Source organism: Sceloporus occidentalis, unplaced genomic scaffold (assembly GCF_023333645.1).
Source record: "Sceloporus occidentalis isolate IW3139 unplaced genomic scaffold, rSceOcc1.0.p SCAF_1, whole genome shotgun sequence".
NCBI lineage: Eukaryota > Metazoa > Chordata > Lepidosauria > Squamata > Phrynosomatidae > Sceloporus > Sceloporus occidentalis.
Window position 1 is genome coordinate 193478084 of NW_028316981.1, and position 15886 is coordinate 193493969.

Below are 15886 nucleotides of genomic sequence, written 5' to 3' on the forward strand. Positions count from 1 at the left end.
GCCCCTGGAGAGGGGAAGAGGTATTTTCTATGAGATCATTTTCTGTAACAGCAGTATGAAAATAAAGCATTACAGAAAAGAAAGTGTTGCTGACTTAAACCTTTAGGTTTAATTAAATGTTTTCAGAGTATTTTAGTAATATACTGAATATCTTTGGCCCAATGGAGACATCAATGGAGGCAGGAATAAACCTTAAGGGAAACCAGGGGGAATTACTAGCCCTACTTAAAGCAATGGAAACTGCTTCTGAATAAACTGCATAGGATTGTAATCCATGTGTATTTGCAACATGCTATTCACAAATCAGTCTTCACATTAAGAGTTTTATTCAACTCGCCATTAAAAGATAATTAATGCAAACCTTGTCAAAAGCTTCATTTACTGTATCACACGTTTTCAAGAATTCTTCAACAAACAAATTCACATATCGTTGTCTTATGTCATTTGGTACTTTGGATCCCAGCTCTGGAACTACAGACCTTCTCTGGCTTGACATCTGAAATATTATTATTTACATTTAACAGACCGTGTGTACACATCTTGCACACAAATAATTTCTTCCATATGAAGAAAAAACATATCTTTGAAAGAGATGCAAACCATTGGAAAAAATTGTAATATAAATGCCTTCTCTACTGTAATTACAAACTCTTATATTCTTTCTCTAATCCCACCCCAGAACTTGCAAAATTAAAACCATTATACTCTGAAAATTTGTCTCAACACACAGTAGGCTCTTGGTATCCCCTGGGGTTTGGTTTCAGGATCCACCGTGGGCCAAAATCAGTGTATGCTCAAGTCCCATTAAATGCGGTGGCACAGTGAAATGGTGTCCCTAATACAAAATAGCAAAATCAAGGTTTGCTTTATATCTTTTTCGAACATTTTCATGCTATGGATGTGAAGGACCAACTGTACTACATTGCTTTTCTTTTATAACAAAAAACAAACATTGGACGGTAATCCAGTTTAAGGTTTCCAGTAGTTTTGTATGATACACTGCGTCTTGCTTGATTCAGTCTCCACTATTCATACACTGCATTCTTCCTTGTATTTTATCCATGCTGGTTAAGGGATTCCAGGAGTTGAAATCCAAAAAATTCACAAGGTGAAATGAGGTAAGATAACCAATAGGCACATAAAATCATACTGGAAATGTGGTGTTTTATAATAAGTAATAAGATTTGTGTTTTTATATTGTAACGTAAGAGGCTTACTGGGCTTATAATAGGCATGTATATCCTGAACTATTTCATCCTTGCATATGAAAATGAATAATTATGGCAGTTTTCTCCCCATTAATTGCAGGAGAAATTAAATACTCCTCCTAATATTCTTCCCATACTCAAATGCCCACAAGTGTCGAGGAAAAATTTTTCTGCAGAGAAAAACATTTTATTTGTACAAAAAAACTGTTTTCTGTGTAGGAAAATTGTGTGTGTGCAGAAAACAAGTTCTTTGAGCAAGCAGCCTCATGGTTTTCTACACAGGGTAATTCCTTCACTATACTTTTGGGACATTCTAGTACAGTACTGAGAAAAGTGCTCAACCTTCCTGTTGGTCTATTATTCTTCCTCACAGGGTTGCCCAACCGTTAGGAACTCTGTTTTTCAACCTATGAATGACTAATCGTGAATGCTATTTCCATCTATAATTGTGAGTGTCTATGACAACTGAGTGACAGGTGCAGGGCATTTGGTGGATTGCACATGCATATTTGATTGGTCAAGAGAGTGCGAGACTCTGAGGGAACAACATGATAAGAATGAGGATGTAGTCAGGTAAGATAAAGTTTCTGAAGAAGACAGAGAAATGGGGCCTGATTTTTGAAGTGACAAGACTATTAGGGAAGATCATGTGAAGTACAGAGGGCCCTTGATGTTCATGAAAGTGGAAAAACTGCAAATAAAAAAAAACACATTATTTTTTTACCTGAAAAAACACCTCTAGGAATCTCTAGATTATCCAGTGCAACTCCACCATAGAATTGTGCTGGAGTCCTACAAATGCCTAGAGAAGTATTCTTTCTAGGAATCTCTAGGTCCTCCAGTGCAACGTGTAGCAAAAGGTGGCCACAGAGTTGCGCTGGAGGACCTAGAGTTTCTTGGGCGGGTTATAGACCGCCGCTTTGAGGCGGTCTGCTGCCGCCGCTGCCATTTGCTCCGTAAGGGAGCCGTCGCAGCCAAACCACGCAGCTCCGTTACGGAGCAAAAAAGAAGCTCCAAAATGGAGCTTCTTCTTGTGGCGCCCTAATGACGTCGCGAGGCGCCAGGGGCGCATTCGCGACGTCATTAGCGCCGCGACACGTTCGGACGCACAGCGTCCGATACGTAAAGATGGCAGCGCCCGTATGAACAGGGCGCCGCCATCTTGTATGTATTCTATACGTACTAGGGTTAGGGGGGTGCGGAAGCACCGCCCCTTCCTAACCCTAGTACGTATAGAATACGTACTAAATGGCGGTCTGTAACCCGCCCTAGAGAGAACATATTAATCAAATCTGCAAATAATCAAATCCACAAAAGTCAAAGCTGCGAATGCAAAGGGTCAACTGAAGTTACAATACTACTTCTTAGTAATATATTAAGTATTTTAAAAGAATATGAAGAAGTGTTTATAGGCCTGGAAGTAAAGACTGAGAATAACTACCTACAACTACATGGCCATATCCAGTATTACAGTGAAGTAGTGACTAAAAGATCAGAAGAACAACTTAATACACAAACTTATTCGAAAGGACTTCAGTGAGGATCCTGGTTTCAGCAATATCCCAGGGAAGAATGTGAGTATTTGAAGCAAAATGACTCTAGGTGTTGATTCCAGCATGATAACCATGGTGGGATCATGATAGGCTTGTCATTCAAACACAGCAGACTTTTGTTCTATATTATGTAGACAATCATACATAACCTACATAATCATGTAGGTAAAAAAGTAATACAGACACACAAACACAGAGCATACCTTAACTGGCATGCAAGCACTTTTTTTCACACCATGACTGGAAAGTCTACATGGCACTGCAGTTATCGCATTTCCAGGAAGTAGTATATTCACTTGTCCACTGTTTGTTGCAATAGGCTGAACTTCAAGTACATTTAAACAAACTGAAAAAGATAAACATCATGCAAACTAATGGTATGCTTCTAAATGCATATCTATTCCTTGAAAAGACAGTTTTAAAGTGACATCTTACTAGGAAGCAAAAAATAAGCTACAGTAAGCACCTGACTGCACATTATGCTATGTTGGGGGAATAGCTTTTGTGTGGAGACAATGTCATGAGCATAATACATGTAATTATGTGTCATGTAACATTTAATCTCACTGAAAATTTCTGGCTCTTATTAAAATCCTTAGCTCTGGAAGGAATTCCTTAGTTTTAATGATCAACTGGATTATAGATAAAGGAAGTTATCTCCCTCACCATCCAGAAAGCAACAAGCATCATTAGAAATAATACTTGAATTTTTTTTTCTAGCCACTGGCATACCTCAGTTAACAAAGCCTCTTGACAGAAAAGCTATTTTTAAAGGTATTTTATGTCCCCCACTTCCCCTCTTATCCCTTATCTTTAGTCTAGATGGTAGGAGGTTTTTTATAAAATCAGTGTCTACACTGGGAAGACGATGAAGGCAAGCTGCAAGAAGAGTGCTGGGTTGCAGCAGGCGGCGTTTGCAGCAAACAGTGCAGCAAGCTGCACATTACTTCAGTCATTCATGCTGTAGTCCTGTGTCTATCTATAAAATAAAACAGCAGTTGCCTCCAGAAACTGTTACTGAACATATGTGATCAGCAAAACAGAAATAAAAAGGGCACCCTACCTCATTAGCTACTCCCAACATATTAAAAGGGGAAAAAAGAGCACAGATTTGTAAGAAAAGTGGAGGTTGGTGAAAGAAAATGTCATACCTGGATGTAGCCTTCAACTGGTTCCCAGAAGGCTCAAGATGTTTTTCTTCACTTACCCATAGGTCCCATGCTTTGAATTGGAGTTGCTGGCATTACTGGTGTACTCTTCTTTGAGTCACAAGTTGCAGCAACAAAAGCTTGACCACTTTTAACAGAAGTTGCTATTTGGATTGCCTCTTGCTGTGCTTGCAGGGGTTTGGATGGACAAATCTGCTGTGGCAATGGTGTTTTCAAAGGCACTATTATTTCTTTGCTGGCTTTAACCTGCTGGGTATCAAGAAAAAACCTTTTCTTCAGCAACTATCACTTACCAAAAGCTTAAAATTGCAATACTACCAACAATCAATACATGTGTAACTCAATCTTTTCACAAAGATGTTCATATGTCTCAGAGCATTGGAGTGCTCTGTATCTGACAACAATTTGGCCATTAAGAATTTGTTCAAAAATATTTAGTTACTTGATGTCTGTTTATATGCCTGTTTGAGTACTCAACTTGTTCCACTTGCATATAATGTTAAGTTGGGATTTAGCATTATGTGTATAAGCAAAAAAGAACACATGCAGTGTCGTGATCGGACACACAACTGTCCTCCTCTTACTGGGACGATGAGTGAATCAGGTTTCTGTTCTTACTTCAGCTGACCCCTGGGTTGCTGCTCTGACCAAACCAAGAATCATAGAATCATACTGGAAGAGACCACAAGGGCCATCCAATCCAACCCCTGCCAGGCAGAGACACACAATCAAAGCACCCCCAACAGATGGCCATCCAGCCTGTTTAAAAACCTCCAAAGGAGACTCCACCACATCATGGTCTTTTTAAAACCAGTTTTCTAAAGAAGTGAACTGACAATCCAAGGTTTTCAGCCAGACTGACAAATTATGTTATACAGCTGGTCCTCAGTATGCGTAGGGGGTTCGTTTTGGACTTCCCTCCCCTCCGCGGATACCAAAATCTGCAGATGCTTAAGCCTGTATTGTTCCCAATGGCCAGTAACTTAATTTATAGTTCTGTTTGCATAATAAAATATTATCAAATATTCTTTAGATGTCCGGGTGAAAACTCACACCAAATTTTGCAGTGTGTGCAATTCTTCTCTTCTGTCTGGGAAGCATACTTGTCTTCAAACCTGGATCCTTTGCAGTGGCAAAGGCCTATTTGTTTTGAAAGAAGAAAGGTTAGCTTCGTACATAACACAAAGAATCTGTCACAAGAAGATAGCTTTCTGAACAATTTCAAGGTTTTGTTGTACAGTGGGCCCTCCACATTCACTGGGGTTAGAGGTGTAGGACTCACACGAAAGTGAAAAAACAAAAACAAAACACAACCCCCCCCCCCCCCCAATATTTTTAAACCCGAGAGAACACTTCTCTAGAAATCTCTAGGTCCTCCAGCTCAACTGGTCATCCTCCAGCAGAGGTTGACCACAGAATCATGCTCAAGGGCCTATAAATGCCTCAAAATGTGTTTTCTCTAGGAATCCCTAGGTCTTGCAGCATAACTTTATGGTTAACCTTTGGCAGATTTGCACTGGAGGGCTTAGATTCCTAGACAGAACCTATTAATGAAATCTGCAAATAATCAAATCTGAAAAAGTCAAAGCTGCAAATGTGGAGGGATGACTGTAATTCTTATAAGTGGAAAAGAAATACTGTACAAAATGTGTTTTTTGTATTATTACTCTCCAGGAATTAACCCTGAAACACCTAATAGCCTGGACACCCTTGCAAGCCCTCTGGCTGACCTCCCCCCCACTCCCATTTGATTCCTTTCCTGCCTTATTTCACACACACACACACACACACAGACACCCTCTGGAAATTGCTCAAAGTAGCTAAAAAGGACAGAAGTCCCCTCCACCATTTGTGATCCCTAAAGCCCCTTAGTGGTTCCCACTACCTTTTAAACCAGATCGCAAATCTGTTTGAACCGGTCCAAACGACTCTGGTTCAAACTCATGTCTTTTTGACGCTGATGTCTTCTGATAAATCAATTCTGCGCAAGTGTGAACCAGATGCGGATCAGAATCAATTTAAATTTGCCCTTCGGCTGGCTGGAGTGGGTCCATTTTGAATCAATTCATGCATGAATGTGAACCACAAGTGTATTATTTTAGAGGGAAAAAATGAGATCGGGGCAAATGTAGTGGGAACTCCACTGTCGAATCGATCCATCGACTCACATCGCACACCAATTTATCTGTAAGTGGGAATGAGGCCCAAGAATTCAGTCAGCTGCACTGCTGAAGTGTTCAAGAAAGGACTAAATACAAACAATAGAAATGAAACAGAGATGGAGAAAAGCAGAGGTACCTTCTTTGTCCGTTTTTCCTTTCGCATTTCACATTCAACAAACTCATTGAAAATTCTCCGGCATTCTTCCATAGTATCATCAGATTCAAAAAGTTCAGTATCATCTTGAGAGTTTTTTTCTTCTGGACAGTCTAACACATTGGTCTCGGTTCCTTCGATATCCCCATGAACATTTTTAATTCCAGAGTCTTTATGAGAGTTTTCAAGAAAGATGTCTTCACAGGAAGATATTTCTTTGTTCGTCTCAGTCTTCATCTGAGAAGATACATTACTTTCTTCAGTAGCAAAGTAACAATGCTTATCTGCATTTCCAAGATTCAACAAATTCACTTTTAAACCTGATGAAGAGCAACTTCCATTTGTTGATTTCATTTCAATTTTATTTCCGTTAGCTGAATTAATATTACCTAATCCAACAGTAGTATCTTTTGGTTTTTTCTCCACCGTGCTACTTAAAGTCTCTATTGTCTTTGAATTTTGCACAGTTTCTGCACTAGTTCTGGAACCTTCCTTGCTTTCTTTCCTATTCTGCTTTTTACAAGTCATATGTATTCTTGGTTTCCTTGCTATATTCATTGGCGGAGCATCTATTATAATCGTATCATCCTCTGACTCCTGCATTTTTATTTCAAGCTTTATTGGGGAAGGATTTCTTGATCTCTTCTTTGAAGATCTACATCTGTTTTCACATGGAGGATTTTTTGTAGTCCCTTCCAAATTTCCACACGGAAACATTTTCACATGCTTATAACAGTGAGTGTCGTTTTTATACTCTGCCTTCAAGGAACTCCTAAGGCCTGCACAATAATTAAGTAAGGGGTCGTATTCAAGATCGGTAGCTGGGAAGCTACGATCAAGAGTGTATTTACTTGACTTACTAGGATTATTTGAGACTGAAATGTCACGATCTTTAGCTTTTATATGAGTATTACAGATATCGTCTTCATCAGAAAAAGATTTGTTTCCTTGCATGTAATTTCCTGCAGGAGTCAAGGAATTCTTAATATTATCTTTCCCAAAGCTATAATACAAGAGTTTCTTTTGCTCTTCAAATTCAGTCTTCACTGACTGAATTTCCTTGTTGATCCTTTCCAGTTCTTCGATATTTTTATCAAGCCCTGCTGATTGGAAAATATATGTGTGTGTTTAATATATATATATTAATATGTATATGGGTTCTATGCAAAGACTCCAATGTCTAAATTGAGCTTTCCGATGAAGAGTTCTATAACATCTGCTAAATTTTTAATGGTGTCATTATAGCTTTTTAAAGAGAAAATGGAAAAGTTTGTAATATCGCTTTAGCTGACATCCCATGATACAAAGCATGTGGTCAAGACACTATACTTTCACGAAATGGTTTTTTTCTTGAACAAATAATTCGACCGAGCTATTATGAATGAGCCAAGAAATATCAGTTTCTGATTCTCACTGACTTCAAAAGTATTTCAAAAGTGAATACATTAAGGTTTACCCAGCTGGGAGCTTTGGAAATCTTCGCTAAATTCTAGAAAGCCTTATGACCACAAATAGCAGGTTCTTGGCACCAGCTGCCAAAACACTAAACGCATAGCCCTATACATGCCCACTCAGAAATAAATCCCATTTCCTTCAACAGCAATTAGTCTGGAACAGGTGGAGATCAGATTAGATCTTCATTATGTATTGAATATATGCATCCCAGGGAAGTAACCGGGGGAGTGTTCTTGGGGTCCGGACCCCCCCTTCCCAAAATCCTGGCTACGTCCCTGTGCATCCTTGTTTTTATAGCCAGCTCAAGGCTCCTTACATATAATTTTGTTAGAACTTCTATAAAATATTCTAAAAACAGGCATTGAGAACTAAAAACTACATATGAGTGTATACAGTGTATGTGCCATTAGCAATAAGTGGCAATTCTGGATACCTAGCAATCTGAACTCTGTTGAATGAGGGAATGTATAGTCAGTATCACCAGAAGGCCCTATGAGCAAAGAAGAAACTTTATGTTCCAAAGATAAAAATTGGATCTTTGATACTGAACAAATGAACTCAAGGACATAGCTGTTAACTCTGGATCAGTATGGAAGATCTTGTAGCACCTTTGAGACTAATGAGTTTATCACATCGGAGGAATTTCTCTTAATTTCAAATGAAAAGAAAGTGGGGCCAGAACGCATTCACGTGAATTCCCTAGTTCAGCGAATTTACGTGAATTCGAATTGTGTTCGAACTGACTTCCCATTGCTCAAAAATAGCTTGCTGTTGCCCGAAATTGCATGTGATCACCTCTCACGCAATGTGAAACCCCATGATTGCGTTTGGACTGACTTCCCACTGCCCAAAATTGAGTGTGGTAGTCTATCACGCAATAACGTTAAACCCCATGATTGCATTCGGATTGCCATTGGATTATACTTCCAATTTCCTTGTCTGATAAACTCCTAAGAAAAATAAGTTGGTAGTATAAGTTTTAAAAGACTTAAGTCTACTTCATCACATGCATGGGATGAAGTGGATCCTGGGAGGCTTGGGCTACATCCACACTGCAGAAATAATCCAGTCTGACACCACTTTAACTGCAATGCCTCAATGCTAGGGAATTCTGGGAACTGTAGTTTCTTGTGGCATTAGAGCTATGTGACAGAGAAGGCTAAATCTCTCAAAAAACTATAGTCTCTGTCCCTTCCTCCTGCTGAGTTAAAATATAAATTTCTGCACTTTGAACTATTTTGCAGCAGTTGAAGTAAGGTGAGGAAAAGGGGGAAAGCAGAAGGAGACAACAACTAGAGCATTTTAAAAGGAGCGGAAGAAGTGAGGTGACAAAGGATTAACTGGAACTGCCCCTGGCAAACTGGGGCAGTTGGAGAATATGTGGCTAACCTCCACAACATTAATCTTGCCAAGGAAACACTAGGATAGCGGTCATCGTAAGTCAGAGTTGACATGACAACAGCAACACTTGTCGCAACTGAAACACAACAAACTACCACAACAATTGAACTGCCAGGGATTGGACTGGAGGGACCTTCAAGTCAGTTCCCAATTCCAACTCTACACTTCTATGAAGGCAATGGGAACCCAAAACAACAACAACCTATCTTTAAAAGAAGAGCATACAGTACTGCTAAACACCTGCTCCCCAATCCCCCCATTTAACATTTCCACAGGAAGGAAAAGTGAAAATGAAAACTCAGATTTCCAGATCTGTAAGGACCCACATCAAACCCTGCTGGATGGGATTTTTGTTTGACCAGTTGTCACAATTACAAAGGAGGGCAAGGCATGGCAAAATGCAGGACTTTCAAGAGAAATGTAGGATAAAAGCTAAAAACATTCACATAAATGTAAATCCGTGCTTCATTGTCATGTACGAAACGGAGGACATTTTGGAATCCCTCCTGGACAGAAGGCTGAAATGTAGGAAACACTCTGGAAAAGGAGGACCTCTGGTCAAACTGGACACAGGAGAGGATGGAGGCTTGAAGATGCGTTGGACTCCTTCCAGATTTCATCATAACAACCAAAAATTTTCATAACTGACCATTTCAGAAGGCTCACACAGCACATTATCCCCATGCTAATACAATGCTGCCAGTGTTCCTGCTGTAGAGCAGGAAAAAAATTAGGCAGCACCATCTTCCAGGAGCTCAATTCCTTTACCAAACTTTAATTCACTAGTGTCCCCTCTAGTGGCACAAATGGTGAAGTGTGTATGCAGGAAAACCTAGAGGAAAGTGAATTGAGTTTCCTCCTTCCACCAAGAGCCAGCATGGAGTAGTGTTTGAAGGTTGGATTATGACTCTGGAGACCAGGGTTCGAATCCAGACCCAGCCATGGAAACCCACTGGGTGACCCTGGGCAAGTCACACACACTCTCAGCCTCAGAGGATGGGAATGGCAAATCCCCTCTGAAGAAACTAGCCAAGGTTTCCCTTAGGGTCACTGAAAGTTGGAGACAACTTGGAAGTCAAACAACAACTCAAAGATATAGCCGTGTTAGTCTGTGGAATCAGTATGTAGAGAGATCTTGTAGCACCTTTGAAACTCACTGAAAGAAATTGGCAGCATGAGCTTTCAAAGACTCCAGTCTACTTCCTCAGATGCAACAGCAACTCTCCAACTAACAATTGCCCACTGAGTCACACTTTCTCAGCCTCAGGGGAATGCAATGACAAACCTCCTCTAACAAACCTTGCCAAGAAAAGCCCATAACAGGGTTGCCATAAGTTGGAAACAACTTGAAGACACACAACCCAAACAGCGAACACGCCTGCAACAAAATATGGAGGGAAATGGAAAGGAGGGAGAGGAAGTAGGCCGCTCATAGTGATGGGTGGAAGAAATAAATACTTGAGAAATGAATTACAGGAACAAGCATTAAAACTATTATTGCTGCACGTTTGGGGGGGGGGAACGTTTCCTGTCTGCACTAGTCTAACAGCGCTTAGAACGTTATCCAGAACATTTGCTGGGCATCTTCAGCAGGCAAAAGGTCCCAGATGTGAGCCCAAGAGAAGGAAGGTGTAATAGCGTTAAGTTCAAGCATGGGATGTAACAAGGCATGCCATCAAGCCCAGTTTATGGTAACCCTACAAATGAGAGACCTTCAAGTCATCCTATCGTCAAGTGGTCTTGTCCATTCAGGCCCATGGCTTCCTCGGTTGAGTCAATCCACCTATAAGGTGGTCTCCCTCTTTCCCTGCTGCCTTCCACCGTGCCAAGCATCGTTGCCTTTTCTAATGAGCCACGTCTTCTCACAATGTGTCTAAAGCACGACAGCCGGACTTGACTTTAGGGGACAGCTCAGGTTTGCTGGGATACAACACTCTTAACCTGTCACCACAAAAGAAAACAGAGAAAGATCCATTCGAAACTCCCTAGGAAGGAAGTTCCAAAGTGTAGGAACAAGCCAGCTTTCTCTTGGGTCCCCACAACTCTGCCTGTGAACCTAGAGCAGTGGTTCTCTACCTTCCTAATGCCACGACCCTTTAATACAGTTCCTCATGTTGTGGTGACCCCTGACCGATGGTCTTAGGCGGCCCGTGAAAGGGCTGTTTGACCCCCAAAGGTTGCGACCCACAGGTTGAGAACCGGTGAGCTAGCGGGTCAGAGAAAAGTTGTTGTTGTTGCGTGTCTTCAAGTTGCTCCTGACTCATGGCAACCCTATGTCAGGCCTTTCCTGGCAAGATTTGTTCAGAGGCTTGCCATTACCAAACCTCTGAGACTGAGAGTGCGAACCTAGTGGGTCAGAGAAAAGTTGTTGCTGCTGTCGTTGTGTGCCTCTAAGGCGTTCCCAACTCATGGTGACCCTGCAGCAGCCCTATGGCAGGCCTTTCTTGGCAAGATTTTTTAAAATAGAATTACAGAATCGTAGAGTTGGAGGAGGCCACATGGGCCACCCAGTCCAACCCCTTTATTCTGCCATGCAGGAACTCTCAAAGCATCCCCATTGACAGATGGCCATCCAGCCTCTGCTTACAGACCTCCAAAGAAGGAGACTCCACTACACTCCGAGGAAGGAGTGTGTTCCACTGTCAAACAGCCCTTACTCTCAGGAGGTTCCTCCTAATGTTGAGGTGGGATCTCTTTTCCTGTCGCTTGCCTCCATTGCTCCGAGTCTTATTCCCTGAAGCAGCAGAAAACAAGCTTGCTCCCTCCTCAATATGGCATCCCTTCAAATACTTAAACAGGGCTATCGTATCACCTCTTAACCTCCTCTTCTCCAGGCTAAACATCCCCAGCTCCCTCTTCAGAGGGCTTCATGGTTTCCAGTCAGGCCATTTGCTCAGAGGTTTGCCATTACTAAACCTCTGAGGCTGAGAGAGTGTCACCCAGTGCAGGATTAGAACCCTGGTCCCCAGAGTCCATGCCACTCCTTCCCAAACCATTCCTCTCAGAGGCTCACTTTCTGCCCTCAAAGTAACACCAAACAAAGCCCTCCTCCTCCTCCTCACCCCGCTCTGAGGGGGCCCTCAAAGGCCTTTGGGCAGTGGGCGGGGCCTCCCAGAGCCCCGCCCCCGAGTGCCTGTACTGGCAGTGAGGCCTCCCGCAGCCGCCCGCGTGGAAGAAGGGGCAAAGGAAGTCTTTGAAATAGCCAGCAGAGCGGAACATTATCCCCCTCCCCACTCTCTCCAAAAAGGGCGGGAAAACGCGCGTCGCCCGTTGACGCCTCCGCCTCAGGCCCCGCCCCCTCACAGCTGGTTCTGAGCAGCCCGCCTTTCCCTCACTCGCCTTGTGTTTAAATAGAGACGCCTTCGCCCCGCCCACTAAGGGGCGTGGCCTAAGTGACGGTTAAACTGAAAACAGCCCCTCCCCCTCTCTCTGTTGGGAATTTTAAATTTTAAACTGCGGGGCTGAAAGAAAGAAACTGGCGCCATGTGCTTTCTTAGCTTTCAGGTGGTTCCAAACACACTGCAGATATATAATCCAGCTTGACACCGCCCTGGCTCAGTGCTAGGGAATCCTGGGAATTGTAGTTCGCTGTGGCACCACAGTTCTCTCTGACATAGAAGGTTCAATGCCTCACAAAACTACAGTTCCCATAGTTCCCCAACATTGAGCCAGGGGCAGTTAAAGCGGTGTCAAACTGGGTTATTTCGGCAGTGTGTTTTGGACCTTCAGTCTACTTCCTCAGATGCACCTGAGGAAGTAGACTGGAGTCTAAGAAAGAAAGCTCTTGCTGTCAACTTCTTTCTTGGTGCTATAAGATCTGTCAAAGAAATACTGATTTTACTGACTAACATGGCTATATCTTTGAATCCTGCAGAATTGTGGGAGCTGAGGGAGCACTAATCAATGTGGTTGTGGGCCTTCAAGTCTTTCCTAGACTTATTTTCATCCAGAGGAGGTTTGCCATTGCCTTCCTCTGAGGCTGAGAGAGTGTGACCTGTTTTCAAGCTGGGATTCGAACCTTGGTCTCCAGTCAATAGTCCATTGCTCAAACCACTACACTACACTGGTTCACTTACACAGACCTTCCCTGAAAAAACTTGGGACCCCCGCACCCACCCAAAATTATACTAATTTTTAAAATGTATTTTTGGGGTGCTGGGTTTGAATAAAAATGCCATATGCTGGCACACAATGAAGAGCCACTGCGGTCTAGTGATTTGAGTGCTGGGATCTGGAGACCAGGGTTCGAATCATGGCTTGGCCACTGAAACCCACTGGTTGACCTTGGTCAAGTCACACTCTCAGCCTCAGAGGATGGCGATGGCAAACCCTCTCTGAAGAAACGTGAAGAAACCTGCCAAGAAAACCACCTTAGGGTTGCCATAGGTTGGAAACAACTTGAAGGCACATGACAATAACAAGAACCACACACAGTTCTTTCGCAAATCTGATTTTTGTAAAAAGTCAATTTCATAGTTACTCAGGTTTGATTAGGGGCACATCTACACTGAAGAAGAAATGCAGTTTAACACTACTTTTAAGTGTCATGACTGCTTCCTACAGAATCCTGGGATTTGTAGTTTTCTGAAGCAACAGCACTCTGGCAGGGAAGGCTAAAGACCTTGTAAAACTACAAATCCCAGGATTCCATAGAATGGAGCTACGACACTTAAGTCGTGTCAAACAGCATTACTCCTACTGTAGATGCACCCTACTTCAATCCCAATGCTGAACTACAATTCCCAGAAGCCCTAATCAGCACAGTCAGCAGTGAGGAATGCAGTTCCAACAACGTCTAGGCTACTTTAACTGCCCTGGCTCAATGTTCAATGCCACAACAAACTGCAATTCCCAGAATTCCATAGCATTGAGCCAGAGCAGTTAAAGCGGTGTCAAGCCACATTATTTCTGCAGTGTGGATGCAGCCACTGTCTCCTCATCTAGGGTTGCCATAAGCCAGGACCTCCAAACCGGGACAAATGTAGGACAACATTTTCAAATGTAGGACACATTTTATAAAAATGGAGGACATGCAAAAAAATTGATGATTTTTAAAAAATGTTAATCTAAATGCATGTTTCTAAGGCATAATCAAAATGGAGGACATTCTGGCATTATTCCTAGACAAAAAATTAAAAATCAAGACAGAGGTGTATATATTTAATAATAAAAATCATGAATAAATAAATAAAAATCAAGACAGGGGTGTATATATTTAATAATAAAAATCATGAATAAATAAATAAAAATCAAGACAGGGGTGTATATATTTAATAATAAAAATCATGAATAAATAAATAAAAATCAAGACAGGGGTGTATATATTTAATAATAAAAATCATGAAAAATAAAAAAGCAATAATAAAAATTAATAAAATAAAAAACAAGAAATAATAAAAATTAATAAAAACAAGAAATAATAAAATTAATAAAATAAAATAAGTATTTTATATTTTTAAAAAATAATTTAAAAACCCAAAAAAACCAAGGCAGACCTAATGGCCACTGACTCTGCTTTCCTCCTCCTCCTCTGCCCCAATTCTGCCCTTCAAGGCACCCTTCCTCCGGCTCCTTCTGCTCCCCCCTCCTCCTGCTCCCCCTCCTCCTCCTCAGGCTGGCGCACGCGCGCAGAGGGAAATGGGGCAGGCGCGTGCGCTGCCGCTGGCCCCTGCTGAGGCCTGGGTGGCGCGCACCGAGGAGGCCGTCCCCTTTGGCCAGATGGCCATTGGCTGGCTGGCCAAAGCAGGGGACGAGCTCCTTCTTTAGAGCCCCCTGCACGCGCGGGCAGGAAAGCCCTGGCCCTGGCACGGGAGGCGCCATGGCCGCGGTGGCGCTGCTGCCGCCGATGAGGCGGAGGAAGGCGGAGCTGGAGGAGGAGGTGGGTTGGCACTGCCCACGGTCCCACCACTCCAGGAAGAGCAGGAGGAGGTGGGTTGGCGCCGCAGCCAGCTGCATTAGCCGCAGCGGCAATGGCCGCAGGAGCGGGCCCCGTCTGGGAGCAATGCATGGCTGGGGGCCAAACCGGACTGGGACTGGTAGGGCCCCCCAAAAGCGGGATTTTCTTTTTGGCTTCTGATCGGGACTTGTTGCATTGCTCCCTGACAATGTCAGGACAAAAGACTACTGTGAGAACAGAATATGGAACAACAGAATGGTTCCCAATTGGCTAAAGGGTCATCCTTTCACCCTATCTGTTCAATTTGTATGCAGAAAATATTACACAAAAGCAGGGCTGGACACAGAAGGAGGAGGAGTCAAGAATAGTAACAATCTAAGATATGCAGATTACACCATACTAATAGCAGAAAACATCACAGACCTGGAACAGCTACTAAAAATGATCAAAGAAGAAAATGCAAAGGCAAGCTTACAGCTCAATTTAAGCAAAACAAAAATAATGACCACAAAGAGTCTACACAAATTCAACCTAAATAATGAAGGAATTGAAAACATTGGGTCAAACATTGATCAGAATGGGGATTGTAGTTCAGAGATCTGAAGAAGACTTGGAATGGGGAGGGCAACTATGAGAGAAGATAAAGAAAATGTAAAGATATACAACTGATCATCGAAGTATACAAGCCATTGTTTTCCCTATTACCATGTGCAGATGTGAGAGCTGTACAGTGAGGAAAGTGGATAAGAGGAGAATATATTTATTTGAAATATGGTACTGGAGAAGAGTGCTGAGGAAACTGTGGACAGCCAAAAAGACAAACAAAAGGCTCCTAGAAGAGATCAACCCTAAAATCTCTCTGGAAATAAAGTTGAGGTTGTTATACTT

The 15886-nt window shown here is 42.3% G+C and overlaps 1 protein-coding gene across 7 annotated transcripts in view; it reads right to left on the reverse strand.

The window, feature by feature from the left end:
• Positions 1 to 12372, reverse strand: part of LOC149323164 (RNA exonuclease 1 homolog) — a 30995-nt gene extending 18623 nt beyond the window's left edge. For 2 of the 7 annotated variants that reach the window (XM_089488128.1, XM_089488116.1), the window contains exons 1-6: positions 12165 to 12370; positions 6229 to 7346; positions 4984 to 5070; positions 3969 to 4179; positions 2965 to 3107; positions 362 to 496 (exon numbers count right to left, since the gene is read on the reverse strand). In XM_089488128.1, the coding sequence (XP_089344254.1) occupies positions 362 to 496; positions 2965 to 3107; positions 3969 to 4179; positions 4984 to 5070; positions 6229 to 7346; positions 12165 to 12321 (1851 nt within the window). In that variant the 5' untranslated portion in view covers positions 12322 to 12370. Of the gene's footprint in view, positions 1 to 361; positions 497 to 2964; positions 3108 to 3968; positions 4180 to 4983; positions 5071 to 6228; positions 7347 to 9548; positions 10636 to 11914; positions 12145 to 12164 lie in introns of those variants that run through there. The other 5 variants (XR_016272478.1, XM_089488108.1, XM_089488100.1 and 2 more) reach the window with 5 other exon arrangements.
• Between the last annotated feature and the right edge of the window lie 3514 nt (positions 12373 to 15886).